Raw genomic sequence first — 22,244 nt, 5'->3', positions numbered from 1 at the left:
GAATTTCTTTTCGCTAGAAAACTTCTAATCCACCATCTAGGTCGTTTTCGCCTCTTATTTTTACAAGTTCATGGTACGCGCCTGCCATAACCACAAAACCCGCCATAGTTGTATTGTTCATCTTTACACAAGTTAAATCACTACCAAATTATTACAATACAAGAGAAGAAACACTGACTACTCTAAAGCACAATGGAACAACGCTACACTCAAGTCCTGCACTCCGGTGCTGTTGTAGGCGTATTTTGCAGAAGTAGTTTTGAATTGGAAACAGTGCACTGAATGACGCGCAACATGCGCCTGCACATGTTGCGCGTCATGGGTCTGGAACTTGTCAGAATGGAAACGTAGCTTAACAGAAACAGAAGGCTTTCACGATTTGTCTGAATATTAAAGTGATCTCTTTTTTCACACCCAAACATAAATAACTATTTTCAAATATTTAAACGTAACAGGGGTGTAAGGGGTGACCTTCCACGTATTACATCCAATCCTCAACTTCATTCCACGTAGTACGCCCTGGACTGCTCTTTCCAGACTAACGAGACTCTGGCGACTGGCCCTATGGCCAGTATAATTCTGTGTGTTCTCCTGCTTTCTGTCATATGCGCTGAGTGCCTCTTTACAGCCTCAGCTTTTAACCTAAGTCAGAATATTTTAATATTTCAGTTATGCGACATTACAGTTATGTTATTTGTTATGGTAAGGGGCTGCACCCCGTATAACGTGGCGGGTGCAAAATAGCCTAAGTGCTGACGCACCCAAATTTTTTAAAAAAAAGTTACATATAACTTTAAGAAATGCGTATAAATATTTCACCATCGTTTATATTTATGTACATGTTGTTAATTTTCAAATATTGTGAAGGAATGCAGCAAGATGCTACGTATTTGATTACTAATGTGAGCCACTGTATATGTTATGTTTTTATTTCATGAACAATGTATGGTCAAACATTATTTTGCAGAGCTCCGTGGCGGAGTGGTTAGCACAGTGCAATACGACGCCACAGGTTCCGAGTTCGGATCACAGCCTGTGCATTATTTTCTTTGTGATGTCCTTTCATCAATTTTGCCATTTCATCACCCATCCTCGTCTTCGCGATTAGCCAAAACTGGCATAAAACCAAATTTAAATATAACAAATCAAAATCAAACATTACTTGGCATGACAAGAATGGATAGGTTATTTTGAAGCTGCTGTTATTAAAAGCAAATTGTATGTAGCTTTCCTAGACAGAAGTTTCACACAGAGAAACTGATTGATTGGATAACGGCTGCGGATTCCTACTCGAGCAGAAAATATATATATTTCCATTTATTACTTACAACAATAGCAGACTGATTTCCTGCTAAATCAAAGAAAACTTGCATTCACAGTTACAAATTGACGTGTTGAATGAACTTAACTACAGATTTCTCTCACTCCAATTCTGATTAATCGAACAGCACACCACAACGTGGGTCATTATATATTTCCAGCTTACTCTCGAGTTCCTCAACTAAAAATAAATTGACTGCGAGACAAAAACTCCTCTCCGATAACACATTATATGCAGATTGTACGTAAGTTGAAATTCCATCATAATAATAATTTGAATTCTTCAAGTAGTAGCTACAAATATAATTTTTCATACATATTTTCTTAGCAAAATATGAAGTTCCTCACTTCACAAGGATAACATATACACAGTATTTCACAAGAGTTTTTAGTTCGAGCTAGTCGTAGGCCTAATATGAATATAAACGTCACTTCATTACTTAGTTAAAAAAAAAAGTGCCAGGCAATCAGAATTCAAGGGTATGCCTGAAACTATTTGTAGTATCTCATGTATAAAGGGGGCTTTTTAAGTAAAATGAAGGATACATACCACATGCTTTGGTCAATTCAGAGTAGTAGAAACGTAATTATACTGCATGTTGCAACTGAAACCGTAGCCTCGAAGGCCGAAGTCGTTTAGTAATCCATTCATACACTCGGTACGTACCAAACATTTCAAGTTCGAGTAGACATCTGGGCATGGCTGTTTTTTTTTATAACATCCCTTCATAGATTTAATATGATCATCATTCATCTTCATAGTCGCGATTATCTACAAGTGGCAGAAAAGCGATATAAAACATGAATAATACAAAAGTATAACAAACAAAAGAGGATAAAAGGATGAACTGAGTTTGAGTTAATTATAGGAAGTTTTATAAAATTACTGTTTCTTGAATAATCTTGTCCTTTGTTCCGATTGTATTTCTCAGTCACACGTTGCTCAATATCCATGTCGACTGCCGTTCTTGCGTTCTTGAAAATTACTTTCTTGTCTGTCTATGACCATCTTTCGAACGTGGTAGGTAGGCGGGCATTCTGTCTGTTTCTACACCAAAAAGTTTAATGCACCTCCTGTCCAAGAAGACAAGAATTACTGAAAGTAATTTTCAAAATTGTAAGCGGATGAGGGCCCTTGTAAATGATAAAATATACTGTCATTTTATTCGCTTAGTTTTAAGAATCACTTTCCATACAATTCTTGCCTTCTTGAGAGTCCAATGGCCCTGTCTAGCTACAGACCAGTTGCACAAACGCGGTTTCGTTTGTTTCGTACAACAATTCCATCTAACATTTCGTTTCTACGCATTTTCTACTTGCCAAAAGTGCCTTTCATATCGCCCCAAGGCGTTGTCTACTCGGATGCTTCGTGATCGAAAGTCACGTGTACAAAGTTTCAGGATTCAGATTTTCCGATTTTGCGTGGTGCTGCTGCTATCAGTTCGGTTCGCCTTCTCAAGGTCGCGCAACAAGCAATTATTTTTGGTCTTCCGATAGGAGAAAGCTTGCCTCTCGCTTAGGTGGACGAACGATTGGCACGGATGATTTTTTGGCTCGACCATGGTTGGTCCTTTATGTTTCGTCCTTCAGCAACTTAATCTAAGCACGAATCATTCTCATCGCCAAACAACTGTATTTTTTTTAAAAAAAAATGATGTAACACATGTAAACAGAGAGAGAGAGAGAGAGAGAGAGAGAGAGAGAGAGAGAGAGAGAGAGAGAGAGAGAGAGAGAGATATGAGATAGATAGATATAAACGTTTTCCCTCAACAAACGTTTGCTTTGCTATCGTATAAAGTGAACGTACATGTTAAAATTCATCTTGCATAAATAATCAAATTAGAACAAATTCACATAAAGCGATTAAGTATGCAGAAAAGAAATATATTTGTGATAAATACATAGTTAATAAGTAAATTCCAATAACCAGAACTTTTGTCACGCCGAATCTTGTTTACGGATGTTTTCAAACGTTTTGTTTTACAATTTAATTTTTTCACTGACATCCAAAACGAAAATACGTATTATAACTTAGTGACTTTCAAGGGGTCAAAGTACTGTAATGTTAGTATGCTGCCGATCATAATTATGAGGCTTCTTCGAAAACGCCTTCGATAACGGTATTTGCTATTCGTAACGGATATGTGTATCACTTTTTCGAAACAGACTTTTGTGGAGGAAAAGAACTGTAACGTTACAAAAGTAACGAGCACAATTATACGAGAGACCTATGTTATTCTCTCCGGAACACGGCATCGGACACGGTATTGCACATCGGAACGTCTGTATCATACCAGCTATAAATAACGTTGTTGCTTTGAGAAAAGGAGTGTAACGTTTTTACAACCGTGACCTCAATTAAGTTACTGGTTAATTGTAACGTTACTATCACTTTCCACACACACTAAAGTTACTAGTCAATACGTGACGAACCTCTTTCTTACCCTGTAACGTTACTGGGTGCCGGCAATGGATGTAACGTTAAAGTGTCACGTGAAGACCTACTCCTTTAGAGATCAGTTATGGTTCGGTACCGTTATGCACACCTGTAACGTAATGTTCATATACCTGAGGTAACGTTTCTGTTCACGAAAAAAGTTATTCTGTTTCTGGTTGTAACGTAACGGAAACCGTAATTGAAAATACCGTTCCATTTCGTTACGTTACGACTCCCTGCACATTCTAATCGTACTGTGGGAGTCATGTCAGTTGTGCTGTACTGCGTAGTGAAAGTGGAACCTTACAGCAACGAAGAGTACATTTTACCAACTAGGACGACGTTTACAAACAATGAAGTCATTGGCGGCTTGTAACCACACATTCGCAATTATCTTGAAAACGGCTCGTTTGCAGACCCATGTTTAGTGAGACTTTTTTGCTTCTATTATCGTGTACATTCAACTGTGGCAGTTTGCTCCATTATTTTTGACACATGCTGTATAATCACAAAATACAGTTTTTATACACAATATTTTTGCAAAATGAATTGAAATTTCGAATTTTACATAATTGGGCTCTACCAGGGCTGCCCACAGGGGAGGTTTATGGCGCAGGTTGCGCCGTCGAGATTGTTGGGGGGATTTTCCCCTTTAAATAATATAAAATTCAACATTATATATTTCTCCAAAATATATTTACAAATTTTACACCTTACCGTATTTAATCCATTAGACAAACAGAAGAAAGCGTTTAAGGGTATTATCGAAGTAGGGGGGGGGGGGAGAAATATCCAACTTTTACATTTTCAGGTCTTAATTGACAAGTTTATTTATTTATTTATTTATTTATTTATTTATTTATTTATTTAAGGACATGACACTACAGGCAAATGCCCATTTACAGTGTCTTGTATTATAACACTGGTACACAAAATATGCAATCAGAAGAATTCAAAAAGTACAATAATATGATAATATGTGTTACAGTAATATAAAAATTAATATAAGATTAGATATGAAAGAGAAGTATAAAGTATTAACCTGACAGTTTGTGTTAGAACTTACACATGATAACCAAAATAATAACCAAGGAAAAATATATGTACTTCACCTTACATTTAAAAACGATGATATATAGATGTAATGACAGTAATTAGTAAATAACACAAAAGAAAAAAGAAAAATAGGATGGACTCTACGCCTGTACATAAAGAGACTGAACTAATAAAAAGTTAAGTCTGGCTTTCGAAATAAGTTTCTGTTTCCCTTTTGAATTTTCGAAAACTTTGGAAGATGTCTATCTTATCATATATGTCTTTGCAAGTTCGTTATATAACCTACACATTCTCCGAGTGGGTGCCGCATTGGCTGACTTTGTTTGAGTTCTCGGTACTTGAAACAGCTCTTTCCGTCGTCTTACCTTATTATTTGGTACATAAAAGGGATTTCTGAGAGCAGCTGAGAGGAGTCTAATGAGTTGTTTAAAAGTTTATGTAAGAATAGTAACTGATGTATGTTTCTTCTATCGCCTAGGGATTGTACATTGAAGTATTTTTTTAGGGTATGATAAGGAGTTTATTTGGGGTAAACGCCGTCTTTTTTCAGTCCTAGGAATCGAAGGAACTTGCTTTGTACATTCTCTATTCTGCTGATTTCATTTAGGTTTTGTGGGGACCAGACGATAGACGCGTATTCCAATTTCGACCTTACGTAGGTATTGTATAGCGTTTGGAATGTTTCTAATTTCTTAAAGTCGTTTCCCATTCTTATAAACCCTAGGTTTCGGTACCCTTCTGCTACAATGCGGTCGATGTGTTTTCGGAAACTGTTATTTTCTTCAAACTGAACACCAAGATCTTTATAACTTGACACTCTGTCTAACGTGTGGCCACTGATTGTATAAGTGTGCGTGTAGGGTTGTTTCTTTCGAGTGAAAGTCATAATTTTGCATTTGTTAAAATTGAGTTTCAGTTTGTTTTTAACGCACCATTCTACAAGATTTTCAATGTCGTTTTGCAGTTCCGAGGTATCATTATCGTTCGTTATAGACTTAAATATTTTCAGGTCATCCGCGTACAAGAGTTTCTTGGAATGTAGCAGGCATTCTGGGAGATCGTTAACTATCACAAGAAATAGCAGTGGTCCAAGGTTCGATCCTTGCGGGACACCCGAGGAGGTCTGAAATACAGTAGACATGCTATTATCATATCTAACATACTGTTTTCGGTCTTTCAGGTAGGAGGAGATAAGTTTTAAAACACGGGCTGAGAGGTTAAGATGGTGAAGCTTTTGGAGAAGTGTATCATGGTCAACAAGATCGAACGCCTTTGAAAAATCAGTATAAATTACATCAACTTGCCCTTTCCCGTCCAGCATCAAGGTTATAAAGTCGGAGATTTCCAATAAATTTGTTACAATGGACCGTTTAGGTATGAATCCATGCTGGTGAGGGGACAGTATCGGATGAAGGTGTCTGGAAATGTATTTACGTAAGATTTGTTCGAAGAGTTTTGCAGGAGTTGAAATAAGAGCGACTGGTCTATAGTTGTTGATATCAGCTTTGTCGGAGGTCTTTGGTACGGGACACACCTCAGAAAGCTTCCATATTTCCGGGAAAACGCAGGTGGAGAGTGAAAGGTTGAATAAGATGTGTAGCGGGTACTTAAGGCTTTCCAAGCATCCCTTTATCACGTACGGGGGGGATCATATCGGGACCAACAGATCTTTTCGGTTTTAGTGATTTTATTGCATCTTCCACGTCCTTTAGGGAAATTTCACCAATATGGAACATGTCCAATAGTTCGTTAGTGTTATCCACTTGGGTTCTTGGGGGGAATTCTGAATTAAACGTTGGGGGGGGGGGCAGTATCCAACTCTAAGTCTTAGATTATGGCGGGTATTTTAGTTAGAGGGATTGAGCATTAAATTGAGGGGGTATCCAAATCTTGTATATTACTGCTGTTGCGGAAATTCTGGTGTGGAGTTTGAGAATTATTTTTTCTTTTAGTAGGTAATATTCACTCCAACAGTAAGTCTAAAATGGGCATGGAAATTTGGGTGGTAGGATTGAGTATTAAATTTTAAGGGGGAGATAGGAAGCTCTTGATAAAGTGTTAATGAAATCTTATATTGTCAAGGGATTTCTGTAGTGGAGACAGAGTTCGAACATTAAATTTTGGAGACTGTATTTAGCGATATCGTATCCACACGTTTTCGACCCCGAACGTCCTAAGACAATATTGACACCCCCCATTCAATTAATATTCTTGAAAGCCTGCAAGGAATTGGATGTTAAAATTTTCTTGCTCGCAACCCTCCCATTAGTGTCTTGCGAGAATGTTGGTTGGCGCTTTGCTGAGGTGAATGTCAAGTTTTATACTACAGTTGCATTACAAGACATAAGCGATATTCTTGATATTCATTAATGACATCACTTCTTAAAATATAACGCTTAGTGTTGGTATACTGCTTACTTAAACAGGTGCATCATTTGGAACAAAAATATATCCAATCCGCATTTCTAACTTCTTGTCAAAGGAAAATTTAACATTTTAACTTTAACAAGTTAAATTTGCACTGAAGATTAAATCCACGTAATTATTGTTATGGGTTACTAAAATAATTGTATTTAACCCCAAAAAACGAGGTGATGGAGGGATGAGTTCTCTGAAAGAGGAATCGTGTATATGATCGCCCTGAACTTAAGAATTTCTAGCTAGGGTTCTGCAATGTCTTGTGAAACAATAATTGAATCGGTCATACGGCTGGAGCATGTTATTTGGTTTCCCAAGGTTGAATTTTCAATCTTTATCTTAAGTTCTGTAACAATTTGTGTTAAATACTCAAATTGTGAGTTTTATAAACCCACTTACGAACACTATTTATATGCACATTTACATAATTTAATATACTACATTTAACGTATCAAAGCTTTAAGTTTTTTCGATAATCGAACCATTAAAAAATTAGAACAGTTTAACATGGTATATCATTCAAAAAGACCTCAATTATTATATATTCATCCAAACTATTTTGGGGGGATTATGATGAACGGTTTTAGGGGCGGTCTTGAGTGATGGGCACCACTGTTTAGGGAGGAGGGAAAGATCAAGTAAAGCGTTCAGTAAAGCTAAGAAAAAAGTTACTTTCGGTAGACATGATGTCGTAATTTAATACTTTGTGGGAATTACGATATGGTTTGAGGGCGCAAATGATATAATTTGGGGGGGAGGGATCGCGCCATTGGCCTTGGTGGGGATGGGCACCCCTGGACTCCACGAAAGTGTAGGGTAACCCGCGAAGGAAAGCAAAGTCTGAAAGTATCAATTGGTATTTGTAAATAAAATTTAACCGACAACACTGGTATCGGCCAATATCGATACATCGGCATAGGCTCTCCCAGAACAAACATTCAAAGTATGATTTTTTATACAGATTGGACAATTATTATCTGATTGTGACGGACCCGTTACCTTAACGTTGTTTAAGCCACGTAAGTCAACACAAAATTGAAGCTTGTGTACTTGACTATTTACAACTATCATATTTCGCAAATACCCTGCTGATTTTGGGAATAGTGGTTGAATGTCAATAGTTCAGATAGTGGCTGTGACAGAATTTCCGAGAAATTCACTAGAACCTAAAATATAGTACGAAATAGTGGAAGTCGTACAGTACCGGCCGTCCTACAGTATCGGCCAATTGCTATTTCGGACATTTGACGCTACATAGCAATAGTTCACGGGAGTAGGGGGGAAGGGTATGTATTCGTGTGCGCTATAGTTCGGGGTCACCCGCTTTCACGCAGTATTGTGAGAGCTGTGCCTGTGTTACTGTGAAGAGTCATGTGGCTGCGTGAGAGAAGTTATTTCTATGGTCCTGGTATTCATGTTCGAGGTTTGTGCTTGATTTTATGGTCAGATTCAGTTCATCGGTATTATATAAGGATACGAGAACTTGTAAGTAGTTTAGCAAATTGATTTTAAACAACGTGTAATCGAAATTTTTGTTACCACCTAATGATCGTACAGTATCGGCCAGCGAAGTGTCGTCCAGTATCGGCCACACAGAACTGTGTACACACATACTACAGTTCTGCTTGCTTTTGTTTTCAGAGTAAGATGGCAGACGAGGAGGGCAACAAAAGAGGTAAATGGACTGAAGAGGCCATGAAAGAGGTAAATGAGGTTATGACAAACAAAATGACGGCAAGTCAAGCAGCTAGTATATTTTGTTTACCAAGAAGCACGTTAGGAGATAGATTGAGAGCAATTCAATGTGGAATGGATGTGCACCTAACACCTCATATGGGCAGATTTAAGAAGAAGTTTGATGACGAAATTGAAAAACAATTACTTTCGTATATGAAAGACTTGAACAAAAGTTTATGCCCCTCAGTAAATAAGAAGACAACTGTAGAAACTGCACAATACATAATTTTTCTAGAGTCCTTTGAGGAAGATTGGGTTCAGTGTACCGAATATAGAGTTTGGCACATGTTGAATGCGTTGACCAAGAAAATATTTTGTATAAAAATGTGATTTCAATTCTGCTTTAACGGACTTTATTTCCACATTTGTTAACTACCATACCTCTGTACACATAGTTCACAGTTTCTTCATAAAACTGAAGCATTTATCAATAGTTACCAGCACCTAAAACTATAATATTGACTGGCCGATACTGGACGACAATTTTTCCACTCATTGAAAATTCAGCTTTTCGTTTTGTTTTTTTTGTATATATATCTTGTAGTTCTGAAAGAATTCCATAGAAATTAAACCCGTGTTCCTTAAAGTATGCATTGAGGTATCATATTACTATGTTCAATCCGACTATCTCCTAATCCTTTATCAATTATAATCAATAAGCTTAAGGTGGCCGGTACTGTACGACTCTCTCCTATATACGAAACATTTTAATACATATTTTATAATTTTCCTATCTATTTCATTTCAATTCTTTCAGCTGGTGTTAGTGACATTGTATGAACTAGTAATGGCACCATCGACTAATTGGTCATTAGTCCAAACAAAAAATGACTAATTAGTCGAAAAAAATAGTCTAGTACTTTTTCGACTAATATTAGTAGTCGAAGTAATAGTCGGCAACGGCTAGTAGTAGTCGTTGGACAAATTCGTCTAACAACAGGCAAGTAATTTTTCATTAGTCGCTGGTTTCAATAATCGATATTAGTCGACTTATATCCATCACTAGTAGGTCTATGAACTGCCGAGCATCCTTTTACTAGTGGAAAGCAGAACTTAAACGAACCAAAATAAAAGGGTAAGTACTCACTAATTACACTTACCTGGAGTTAGACTAAGTTTTTTGCACGGTTTTCTCTTGTTTGCAGTGAATTCGCAGACAAAAGCATCATTGACTATCTTCTCCATTTCATTGATCCGATTCCTCAGCTGAAAAGAGAGAAGATTTGATATACTTTCCATCAGTGTTCGAAACAGTGGCGCCAACTTACTAGTGAGCTTCTGTTATATTTTCTGTTTAGTTTTAGATTTAGATTTATTTTCTTTTTGTGCGAGCCATAGGCTGTACGCACTACATAGTTTTGATTTTTCTGCAATATTTTGTTACATTTAGTTTTCTTTTAAGCTGTCTCTTAATTTGTCCCCTATATAACATTCATCTCCTCCCTCGACAGTTCTTCTTCCAGTCTTTCTTCCTCCTTCCTCACCCCACTTTTCTTTTCCTGCACTCTCACCAAAAACCGCATACATTTTGCTTTACACACACTTACACTATAAAGATGGCTCGGCTGGAGCATGAACACTCATTTCGCTGCCTTCTCTAATAGCTTTCCCCCGTCGTTCTCTTACTTCTCCCAGATATTTCCCCACTTGCTGCCCCGCTTCCTTTATCTTTATTCTGTCGTCCAGCACTTCTATCACCTCCCTCCCTGTTAAGGTTTTCATCCATTTGTCCCTTAGGTCACGTGTAGAAGGGCAGTTCGGTAGCATATGCTAGTCCGTCCCCTCCCCATCGCACAAAGGACATATCGTTTCTCCTGCTTCGTTTCGCTTTCTTAGTTGTTTCCATCCCCCTAATCTGAACCATGCCAGCGCGCCTCTTTCATTTTTTCCCACAACCTGGATATATTTTCTTTTGGCTGTACAGCAAAGTGTTCCAACTATAATAGTATAATAGGATTTGTATACTCTTTCGCTGCTTGTGATTATGATATGTAAGCAACGGGGGAAAATACGTAGAAAAGCTGTTTCGAACCGACCGTCATCGGACCCCATTTCCAATTTAAAATTTGTCAATTTTACGCCCCCTTGTGTTGCGTGTTGTTCTCTTTCCAAACATTAGTCTGTTAAAGAATTACGGCTCACTATAGGCCTAGCGTTTGTCTAGTATTACGGTGGGCGCTCTACATGCTGGCAAGGGAAGTGGGGAGCGGAGAATACTCAGCAGACCAACCAGACAACAGCGATGGTGCCGAGAGTTACGACGTCGCGGGAGGAGGTGCTGCGGGCACCTCGTTCTACAGGCTTCTGCGTTTCTTATCGCGCTATTTTGGTCGCTTTCCCGCTCTCCACTTCACTTGCCAGCATGTGGGGCGCCCGCCGTAAGAACGGACAAGAATTATAGCTCCGTATAGTTGGCTGAACTTTTTTACTCTCTCGGCACTCATGCCTCTAGTAGGTTACACGGTGCAACACCGACTCGTCCATTTCGTACATTTGGTGTCAGTGAATGTATTTCGTGTCCGCACCGTTTGCACTGTGTTCCGGAGCGGTGTAATGTATGGTGCATGGTCACGTGGTGCGTGCTAACTAATCAAACGAACGTTTAAAGTAGCAGACAGACATTTGTTGAATCTTCTGAACTTGCACACCACTTTCCGTCTACTTTGTTGAACGTCATTTCCTTGAACCAGCCTGCCCCTGCACTACATCTGGTGTCAAATAGTGCAGCGAAGTAGACGGGGCTACTATTGTCTGTAGCTTATATAGATGTAGCTGTTCAACAACAACGAAGTTATCACAGATTTTAGGGGACGTCAAGATGAACAGCTTTTCTTTGTAACGTTCTCTTTGTTATGGGTTAATTTCGATGGTACGAACTGTTGAGAAACTGCGTTTTGTTACACTCCCCCCTCTCTCTATCACGCACACACCCATACGCGCGCGCGCACACACACACACACACACACACACACACACACACACACACACACATATATATATATATATATATAATTTTCTAAGAGAAATAAGCGGAACATTGTACGAGTATATAAATAAAAAACTCTAAATGTGTAAAAAAAAGTGCTCCCCTGTGCATAGCACCACGCCCTGAAGGCGTATAGGGGGTGTGGGGGTAACGCCCCACACTTTCTTGATCCGGTCGTGAGTGGGGGTGATGTGATCAGCATCACGCCCCTGACCGCCTTTACCCCCCAGGGTTTCCCCCAGGTACCCATGTTATTCGGCGCTGGGTGGGCGCCGGGGCCGCTTCCATCGTTTGAAAAGTTCCCGGATTTGAACCGGCCGGGGATCGAACCCGGGGGACCTTTAGCATGGTAGTCCGACGCGTTACCGGCTGAGCCACCGCGGCCACTCTAAATGTGTACAATATCTAACAAAGTGGCAATTTGCAATCGTATCCAATATCATTCTCTGTTATAATTCACCTTTATTTTTCCTTTTTATTTTAACACTACAGCAAATTTGCATTGCTACATGCAAAATGAAATTTTCGCTTCAGATTTCATTATACCGGGTTTTTGATAAATACTTAAGGGCTTACACAAATTTATTGCAAGAAAACTAGTGAACTTACGTTAGTGAAACCAGTCCAGAACGAACTAGGAACTCAAACATTTTTTTGTGCACTTACAAATGTTCAACTTGTGCATCACGGGTGACACGGCACGCATCGACACGATAGTCTATTTCTTTCCACACTCGCATCAACATAGTTTACTTGCAATAGACATTCAAACCCCTCAATTATTTACGAAACACCCGGTATAATTAAACGAACAGTGAATATTAACCATTTTTAATTGAAATATTTCAACACGATTTTTACGTAGAACGAAAAGAAGTCTCTGCGAAAGTTGTGACTCGAGACAGCTCCACCAATGAACATGTGGGAGGGAACGGGATTGCATGGAGGGGAGAAAGCGACAGCAGGTACCAGCGCTCTGGCCACCAGATCCCCCCCCCCCCTGCTTCCCTGATGCTATGCGTGGCCTTCCTCCAGAGATAACCGATACAGGGTATAGAGCAGTGATTCCCAACCTTTTTACATTTCCGGAAAATGAGATTCAAAATTTGGGGCACCCTTGTTAATTTTTTTGAAAAAAATATAATCTTAAATACAGTGAAATATGCTATCAGGAGCAAGTTAAATTTATTGTAAATTAAATACCTATACTCTATAATACTTTAGTATACTCTAGTGCTAATGTTGATAATTTATTCAAAGATAATATAAGGAAAACACATCAGAATATAATACAGTTTATTATCCCTAAAATATCTCGCGGCACTTCGGATGGAAACCGCTGGTGCAGAGAGTGACTGAATTAATCCCGGATATTTTTAAGTAAGTCAAAACAATCCATGAAGTCGGGAGAAATTAGATTAGTTGCTTAATTCAGTGCCCCACTTGCCCCTCCCTAGGAGACGTATTTGGCATATTTTTTGTGCCCGTGTTAACTAATACAGTTCCTCTTTATCATTCAGTGTACTCATATTATCTCCAACTTCTCATTAAGCGTATCAAGCTTAAATTTTCGTTCACAGATGGCAGCACAGTATAATTATTATTTATTTTTAAAAAACCACACAGATATAAAAAGAATTCCACAATGCTTTGCATGTTTATTACAAAGTAATTGACCAATAAAATATATGAGAAAAATATTACATGCAATTAATTAATAATAACAATATGAATGTCTTTCATTCAACTCTTTCAAATTATCAACTTCTCAAGAAGTTCATAAGGAAAATTCTGAATCGAAAGCACCAGTTGAATAAATCTCGAGACTTTATTTTTTCATCATGTCAGTTGAAACCATCTTTAAAAATATTAAAAAATGATACACAAATATAACTATTCTACATAAATATAGCCAGCGCTTGAATGAAAAATGTTAGCTGAAAGGATGTTTGGTCGAGCCTTGGAGCTATCTGGGAGGATCCCTTGTGAAAACTTACGTAGCTGGTAGTGGGAATACTATCCCTCGAATACCGCCTCAAGTCGTGCACTGAATATAGCATATCTTAGATCAAAGATTCTTTGTTGTTCCAATTAAGAATCATGTTTTTAAAGTAACGCCAATTATGCCATATAGTATCTACATTTCTAGTCGTCAAATGCTTGACACTGATCACGAATTTTCATTACTAGACCACGAATTTTTATGTAATATCAAAGTACAAAATATGTACGTACATAAATATGTAACAATAATTGATGAAATATGTACCTAAATACCAGTAGCGTATATTCTAGGCTATCTGCGAAGCCTGAAGTCTAGGGAATAAAATACAGAAGAAAAATCGATCACAAATTGTAAATAATATTATTCTTATCAGTGAGATGATGATGTTAATTCTGGAGTTGGCAACCTGATTTCCTATGGATTGGCAACCTGATTCCTTATGGGTTGGCAACCTGATTTCCTATGGGTTAGCAACCTGATTTCCTGTGGGTTAGCAACCTGATTTCCTATGGGTTAGCAACTTGATTTCCTATGGGTTGGCAACCTGATTCCTATGGGTTGGCAACCTGATTTCTTATGGGTTGGTAATTTTTTCTATTCATAGCCTAGGACCACGTGACATAGTGAGATGGCCCAGACATTGGACACAGTAAACGCCACTGCTTAATACGTATTATCAAGAGGATATGTAGCTAAATATGTAGTATGAAAGGATATGTAATAATCCAATATTCAAGCAATTTCAAGAATTTTCTTAGATATTCATTTTATTTGAACATATTCAATAAGGACATAAGCTGTTCAAATTAAAATTTGTTTCAAATTTATAAACTCAAAAAAGGACAGCAACGTGTACATATTTAAGAAATCGAATGAAAATACATAGCTACTTTTGTACTTTTTGTACAAGGGAACATATTGTGTAACTCGCTACGTAGAGGAAAGTAGCTTTTTGGTACACCGATGCCAAGTTTCTAGGTCGTTTGCCTAATCCTAAAAGCGAAATGAAAATATGTAACCAGAAAGGGGAGGGGGAAGGAACTCCAGCATCTTTTGACAAATAACAGTCCCCCCCTTTTTTAATTTTATCTTCAGCCTGTCTTTCGACTTGGCAGGCAATTTCAGGTGACCGTAAGCACTAAGCATCTCATTGATTAGAAAATACGATATCAAATGAGTTACAAATTGTCTTCATCATGTTTCAGAAATCGAAAATATAGTAGAACGGATGAAGATAGGAAAAAGAATACCGAAATATGTTGTTTTATGTGAAGTATATTAACAAATATGTAAAATATGTAACATCCTGGCAAATATATAAAAATATGTACCAGAAAACTCATGCAAGATTATGTCAGTTATTTAATTCGTTGACATTTTCCTGTTGAAGGTATGTATCTAGAAAGGATAGAATATGTAATAGCATACAAATCCGGGCTTTAGTCATTACAATATAAATTAAGGTGACCAACGTCCCGTATAACCTGGATAGCCCTCCCTTTTTTTTCTCTCTGTCCCGATTTTTTTATACTTAAAACGGGACGCCCAAATGTCTCTTTTTTGTGACAATGACTCATCGGCATAGAATTACTGCAACAATACACCTTACCTACTATTACTATAAAACTGTAGCTTAGTAACATTCAGTCATTCACATCTGACTACAGCGTGGCTTATACAGGGTAATTCAAAATGAATTGTGCAACTTTACACAGTTATTATGACGTTACTATTTATGATAGACCCGAGCGGGACCCCTGGCGTCGTAGCGGGATGTGCTAACCACTCCGCCACGGGGGCCAGCTAAAGCATGTATTATAATGCAGTGAACGAATTAACCTTTTTGGTTGGGGTGGTTTGGGGGGGGGATGCATGCTCAGTGGCGTATTTTCGATTTAATTTCATGGAATATGTTTTTTGGGGTATGCGATTTTGTACCTTACCAGCCAGTGAACTATTGCCTTGCGGTTGTAACTACCTTATAACAGATGTTTTTAACCTAGATAATTATATCTTAACATATTTACACGTAAGTTTAATTTAAAAACATTTCCATCCTTATTAATTTCTTACAGGTCACTCTTAATGGAATTTACTTATGTGGGATTACCACTCCCTGCATTCATTATCAAACCATGGCTTACTTTTTCTCAGTTTATGGTATCCTATACTTTCTTTAGCTGCTGATTCTATTGGGGGTTCACATTTGAGTATTTATTATCCGAATCCATTACAATCGTATATCCTTGGATATCAGACCCACAGCCACAATTGTTCCTGTGTTTAAAAAAGGTGATAAAATGAACTGCAATAATTACCATGGAATTTCTCTACTCTCAACGACATATAAAATATTATCTAACATTCTTTTAACAAGACTAACCCCATATGCTAATGAAATTATAGGTGATTATCAATGTGCATTTAAACGTAACAGATCAACTACAGATCAAATTTTTCACATCAGACAGACACTTGAAAAAAAGTGGGAATATAATCAAAATGTCCATCAGCTATTCATTGATTTCAAAAAAGCATATGATTCGGTCAAAAGAGATAAATTATATAATATATTATTAGAGTTTGGAATACCTAAGAAGCTTGTTAGTGTGATAAAAATATGCACCAGTGAAACAGAAAGTAAAATTCGTGTGGGTATTAATATGTCTGACAAATTTACAATTCATGATGGGTTAAAACAAGGAGATGCATTATCTCCATTGCTCTTTAATTTTGCCTTAGAATATGCTGTTAGGAAGGTAAAAGAAACTAAAGAAGGACTAAAATTAAATGGTATGACTCAGTTGTTAGCATATGCAGATGATGTAGACTTACTGGGGGATGATGTGAATACAATTAAGAATAATGCTAAAATATTTTTCAAAACTGCTAAAGAGATAGATTTGGAAGTTAACAAAGAGAAAACTAAATATATGTTTACAGGCCGAAACCAAGTGTTAGGTAATAATCAAAATCTAATAATTGATAACAACTCGTTTGAACCAGTTTCCAAATTCAAATACTTAGGAGTAATATTAACAAATGAAAATGATATTAAAGAGGAAATAAAAAATAGGCTTAATTCAGGAAATGCATGTTAATATCTAAGAAACTAAAAGTTAAAATATACAAAACAGTAATTTTGCCTATAGTATTATATGGATGTGAAACTTGGTCCCTTTCATTGAAAGAGGAACATAAATTGAGAGTATTTGAAAATAAGATCCTTAGGAAAATCTTTGGACCTAAAAGGGATGAGGAGACAGGTGAGTGGAGAAGGTTACATAATTTAGAACTACATAATTTGTATTCATGTCCAGATATTATTAGAATAATTCAATCAAGAAGACTTAGGTGGGCAGGCCATGTGGCACGAATGGGAGAGGAAAGAGGAGTTTACATGATTCTTGTTGGGAAACCTGATGGTAAGAGACCTGTAGGAAGGCCAACACGAAGATGGAGGGACAACGTTGAGATGGACCTAAAAGAAATCGGTAGGGATGGAAAAGAGTATATAGAACTTGCTCAAGATATGGACAGATGGAAGGCCTGTGTTGCTGCAGCCATGAACCTTCTGGTTTAATAAGGCTAGGGAGTTAGTTAGTTAGTCCATTAATGACCACCAGATGTCAGTGCTATCAGTGTACCCTTTGACTACGTGTTGAAACGAGTTGGTTTAGGAGTAAACTTAGTTTGTACGCTAGGGATTGGGGGTTCAAATTCGAGTATTTATTATCCGAATCCATTACAATCGTATATCCGTGGATATCATACCCACAGCCACAGGCGTGCGCAGACCCTCTGATTAAGGTGGCAAATACCTTGATGAAAGTTCAGTCGGAGAAAAACAGCTTATTCCATCTCACTCGAAGACAAGTCAAGTTTGCAGCAACTTTTCGCCCATGTAGACCCAAACGTGCGCGCAGAATATAGTTCCGCTGCAATACTGCCGATTTTCTCAATGTCTGTGATATGAACAGCTCGGCGGTCGAGGCAAGACTCGCACGGGAGATGCTGAACGCCGTTCTCGCGCGGATTAATACATAAAACCTGCTGCAAACTTAACCTGTCGCGGGGTATGTGTGTACCCGAATCCACCGAAAATCAATCTATTAGAATTACAGCTTTCGTGCCACAAAAGTTATCTGTTCCCCTCCCCTTTCATTTTCTTTTTCTGTGATTCAGACTAATTTACATGTAAACATGATTTGATACAGCAGATTCAAAACAACTACACATAATTTATTAATTTCCAATATGTGTCTAATATATTCTGCAACCACATAGGTGTGACACTAGGCTAACGAATAAAATGGGTTGAGTCTTAATAACAAGTAATTTGCTGTACAACGAAGTGAGATTGTCCAATTGCATAGGAAATAAACTCGCCGTAGTTAGTTGCTTGGACCTTTCGTCGGCTTGAAAATACTTTATTTTTTAAAGGGAATAATATTGTTTAATGTCGGTAATAAGATTCCTTTACACTAAATTTCTAAGCGAGAGTATTAGGAGGGGCAACGGCCTCCCCTTGCTTCCTGAGCGCACGCCTATGCTCACAGCTGGGAGAGACGAGACTCTAAATGCAGAAAAGTCTGTTCCGCTGGTGAACTGGCACGGTCATTATACTTTTGGCACACACTGTGCAATGAAAATAGAGATAGTAATGTATGACAGAAGGATAAGATTATTAACAACAAAAAAATCTATAGTGGATGTTTGATTACATTATCGCCTGATGTATACGTCAGAAACCTACAATTCCCTGACACCGTGAAGAAGCACTTCAAGCATTTGAGTAATGAGAAACTTTCAGATAAGGGCTGAAGGAATTTCAGGACAATCAAGGGTCGACAAGAACGATAACATGTGGGGAGATAGTGGCGTGCTGTCTTTAAAACAAAGGGGAGTTCACTTCTTGAACAGAGCATCCTTGCTTGTTTAGGGGGTAAGGGGTGACGCTTTCCCAAGACACGCAAATGTCAACCCCCCTTCCACGTAGTACATCCTGGACTGCATTTTGAAGAGTAGCGAGGCTCTGGCGTCGTTCGCGATCATCCAAAAGTGGCAGAAAAGCGAAGTAAGCTAAATCGAATGAATGAACCAAACTGATGTTGTAGATGCCTCCCAGATGGCGTAGTGGTGACGCTGTCGTCCTGTAATGAAGGTGTACCAGGTTCGATTCCCGACGGAGGCACATAGCAGTGCAGTCCGATTATCACGGAGCGGTAAACGCAGCGAGTACGGCGCCAGTGTACGGATCCTAGCCTGGATATAAGTATTCATTCGTCTCCATCGTCGCGATTAGGCAATAGTGGAAGAAATGCGACGCTAAATAAAGAAAATCAAGTCAAATCAATCCCGAGTAGACATAAAGCAAATTTGACTTTGAACTGTGGTTTACTCGACTAAAATGGACTCCAAATTGTTGTGGATTTTTTCTTGTATGTTCACTTTATGAACAGATAAGCTAATGGGGATCGGACCTACAGTTAAAGTGGTATCTAAAACCATGCAACGAACCCGGGACCCCTTAGTTTCAAGGCAACGACGTTATTACTGCGCCAACAAGGAGTACCCGAACTTAAAATCATGAAAATAGGTAGGTTGAAATTTTATTTTTATTCTCGTATGTAGGCCTACATAATATTTCACAATATGGGCCTCTCATTTATGCAAATAAGAATGAAATTCTTGAAATCCTTTCCTTACTGACAGTGTATATTTCCATGTTTTATTTATGAGGAATCACATCACTTCAATGAGAGTCACATCACTTCAACCCGCCATCCCAAATGAGTTAAAAAAACAAAAACACCCCCACCAGCAAATTTTTGTCCATTCGAACACTATGATATGGTGCGATAGCCCAGGTTCTTAACCCAGTATACGCCACTGAGTAACATGTATAAAGATGTTCAAGGTAGTCTTATCGGCGCTTCCGTTTATACTGAGCACCCTCGTTTTCTCGTTTCAAGCTCCAACAATAGTCCGCTAACATAGTAATCCCACACTTTCCCTTGTACCTTTCTTCCAAGACACGAATGGTCTGATGAAATCGTTCACCATGTTCATCTGATACTGCACCTAAGTTTTCTGGGAAGAAGTCTAAGTGACTGTGTAGAGAATGAAGCTTTAGGGACATTGCATGAAAGCTCAGTAGCAGTTCTTCTACAAGTTCGGCATAATGTTCAGATTTTCGGTTTCCAAGGAAATTTGTTATCACATTCTTCAGTGCAACCCACGCTCTTTTCTCGTTTTTATGCATGATTTCGTCGAATGTTGAATTTTTAATGAATTCTCTAATCTGTGGTCCGACGAAGATTCCTTCCTTTAACTTTGCATCTGCGATATGTGGAAATATTGTCTTTAAGTACTGGAAACCACCACCCTCTTTATCTAGTGCCTTCACAAACACCTTCATTAATCCTAATTTTATGTGTTTTTCTTTCAGTGGCCAGAATACTTATGCATTGCTTATCCTGTGCATTATTTAGACTGTATTTCAAATAATTTTAAAAAGAATATACGGCATCGACTTTAGGTTTACCAGATGACAAACTTTAAAAAAGAAGGCATTTTTAGATTGCAAAATGTTGTTAACTTTAGACGAAGACACGTTTTGTGCTTACTGGTGTTTTTTGGGGCTTATAGATCACACACCCCTGCAAAATAATTTTACACCTTTTCCGTATAACTAATAATAGGCCTCATTGTAGGCAAATGTCTGAATATTCTATATGGCTGTGAAGCTTGGTCTCTTACTTTAAAAGAATAACATAAATTGACATTCTGCCTTGGATTTTTTTTCCTTCCAGGCCTAAAGTCAGGAAACCGTTCTTGTAAGTCGTCACTAAAAACAGATTTGCATTTTGACATGGTTCAGATCGCTGATCGACAGAACTTCACTTCTCCTCTGCCATGTAACATCTAAGAGTACGGCAGTTAAAAAAAATATTGTTTATTTCTGAATTCTGTCATGAAACTCAAATCAAAGTAAGCCGCGGCGAATTGCATATTCTTACCTATTGTCAGAAACTTGCTGCTCACCAAGAGCCGTGATAAATGCACAAATGCGCGGCGGTGACAACAGAAGAGACGCAAAGGTCCAACAATTTTTCTTTGTTGCAAGAAAATTTTATTTCTTTGCGCTTGCAACTGAGAGTGTTGTATTTCCTTACTTCGAAATTGAAAACATTTTGTTACTAATCTTGAAATTAAGCAGTTAATCAGATATTTCCAAATTTTCCTAAAAACCCGCCCGGAGCATTTATAGTACCCGAAAAACAGGATTTGTCCGGGTAAAAGAGAACTTCTGGTAACCCTAGACGACTTGCGTCGGTGCACCAGTTACAGCGAGCCCACATTTTACTCTTCACTCATGGTGCACACCCCCGACCCTAATAGTGGAGTCGCCTGCTGCTACGTCACTTCACTTCCGTCAGGGATCTTCTCCTGAGCGGTCAGGTATATTTCTGATTGTTTATTTGGATTTAATTTTAAGTCATGGACTTAAAGTGCACTTTATGCACAGATAGCCCAATCAGGACTGGACCTACAGTTTAATGTGAGACCCGAACCACTATGTGCCTTCACCCGGTGCGTGGCTATTTTCTTCAAGTTGGATTTATTGTTGATAAGGATTAATTACACTCTCTGCTATGACAGTAACAGAGCCGGTCATTAATTTCTGTAATTCTGTTACTTTCAACTTTCTTCTTTTGGGCTGCTCTTCTAAACATTTGCATATTGTTTAGCTACACCAGTCCACGTATGTCTTTAAAGATTAACATTTGTATATTCTCCTTTCTAGTTTACTATTTTTCAACGTTAACTACAATTCTTTTTTAAAATTCTTGTTCGCATTTTTCATTTTCACCTCACGATTTGTCTTCTTGTTAATTATTTTAGCATTCCAGGATAGTGCTGCCATCTGTCTTCATATTGTGCAAACTTTAATTTTCTTATATAATGGGTTTGTAACAATGTAATTGTCGTACATTATTGTTTTTTATTGATAACAAAGAAAGAAATACCCCTTGTTTCGTTTCGTTCAATTCGATTTTACGCCACTTTTGCCTAATCGCGAATATGAGGATTATCAATTTAATTAAGGGACACTCACACAGAACACCAATTCCCATGCCAGGATTCGATCACAAGACCCAAGGTGTTGCAGGGCGCTGTGATAACCACTCTGCCACGGTGGTCGGCAAACCTTGAGTTGCCTGGAGACCTCAACCCTTAGGAAAGAAATCACTGAGGAGGAGAAGGGGTGAGAATATTTT

At 38.1% G+C, this 22,244-nt stretch overlaps 1 protein-coding gene across 1 annotated transcript in view; it reads right to left on the bottom strand.

Annotated features, from left to right (window-relative positions):
* LOC145999282 (angiotensin-converting enzyme-like) overlaps positions 1 to 22,244 on the bottom strand; it is a 280,447-nt gene that overhangs the window by 167,760 nt on the left and 90,443 nt on the right. Inside the window, exon 3 of the mRNA XM_083136220.1 lies at positions 10,069 to 10,174. Coding sequence (XP_082992346.1) covers positions 10,069 to 10,174 — 106 coding nt within the window. The remainder of the gene's footprint in view (positions 1 to 10,068; positions 10,175 to 22,244) is intronic.

The sequence above is a fragment of the Lepisma saccharinum genome, chromosome 15 (assembly GCF_977018435.1).
Source record: "Lepisma saccharinum chromosome 15, izLepSacc3.1, whole genome shotgun sequence".
Taxonomy (NCBI): Eukaryota; Metazoa; Arthropoda; class Insecta; order Zygentoma; family Lepismatidae; genus Lepisma; species Lepisma saccharinum.
This window is presented reverse-complemented; position numbering and strand designations above follow the sequence as displayed.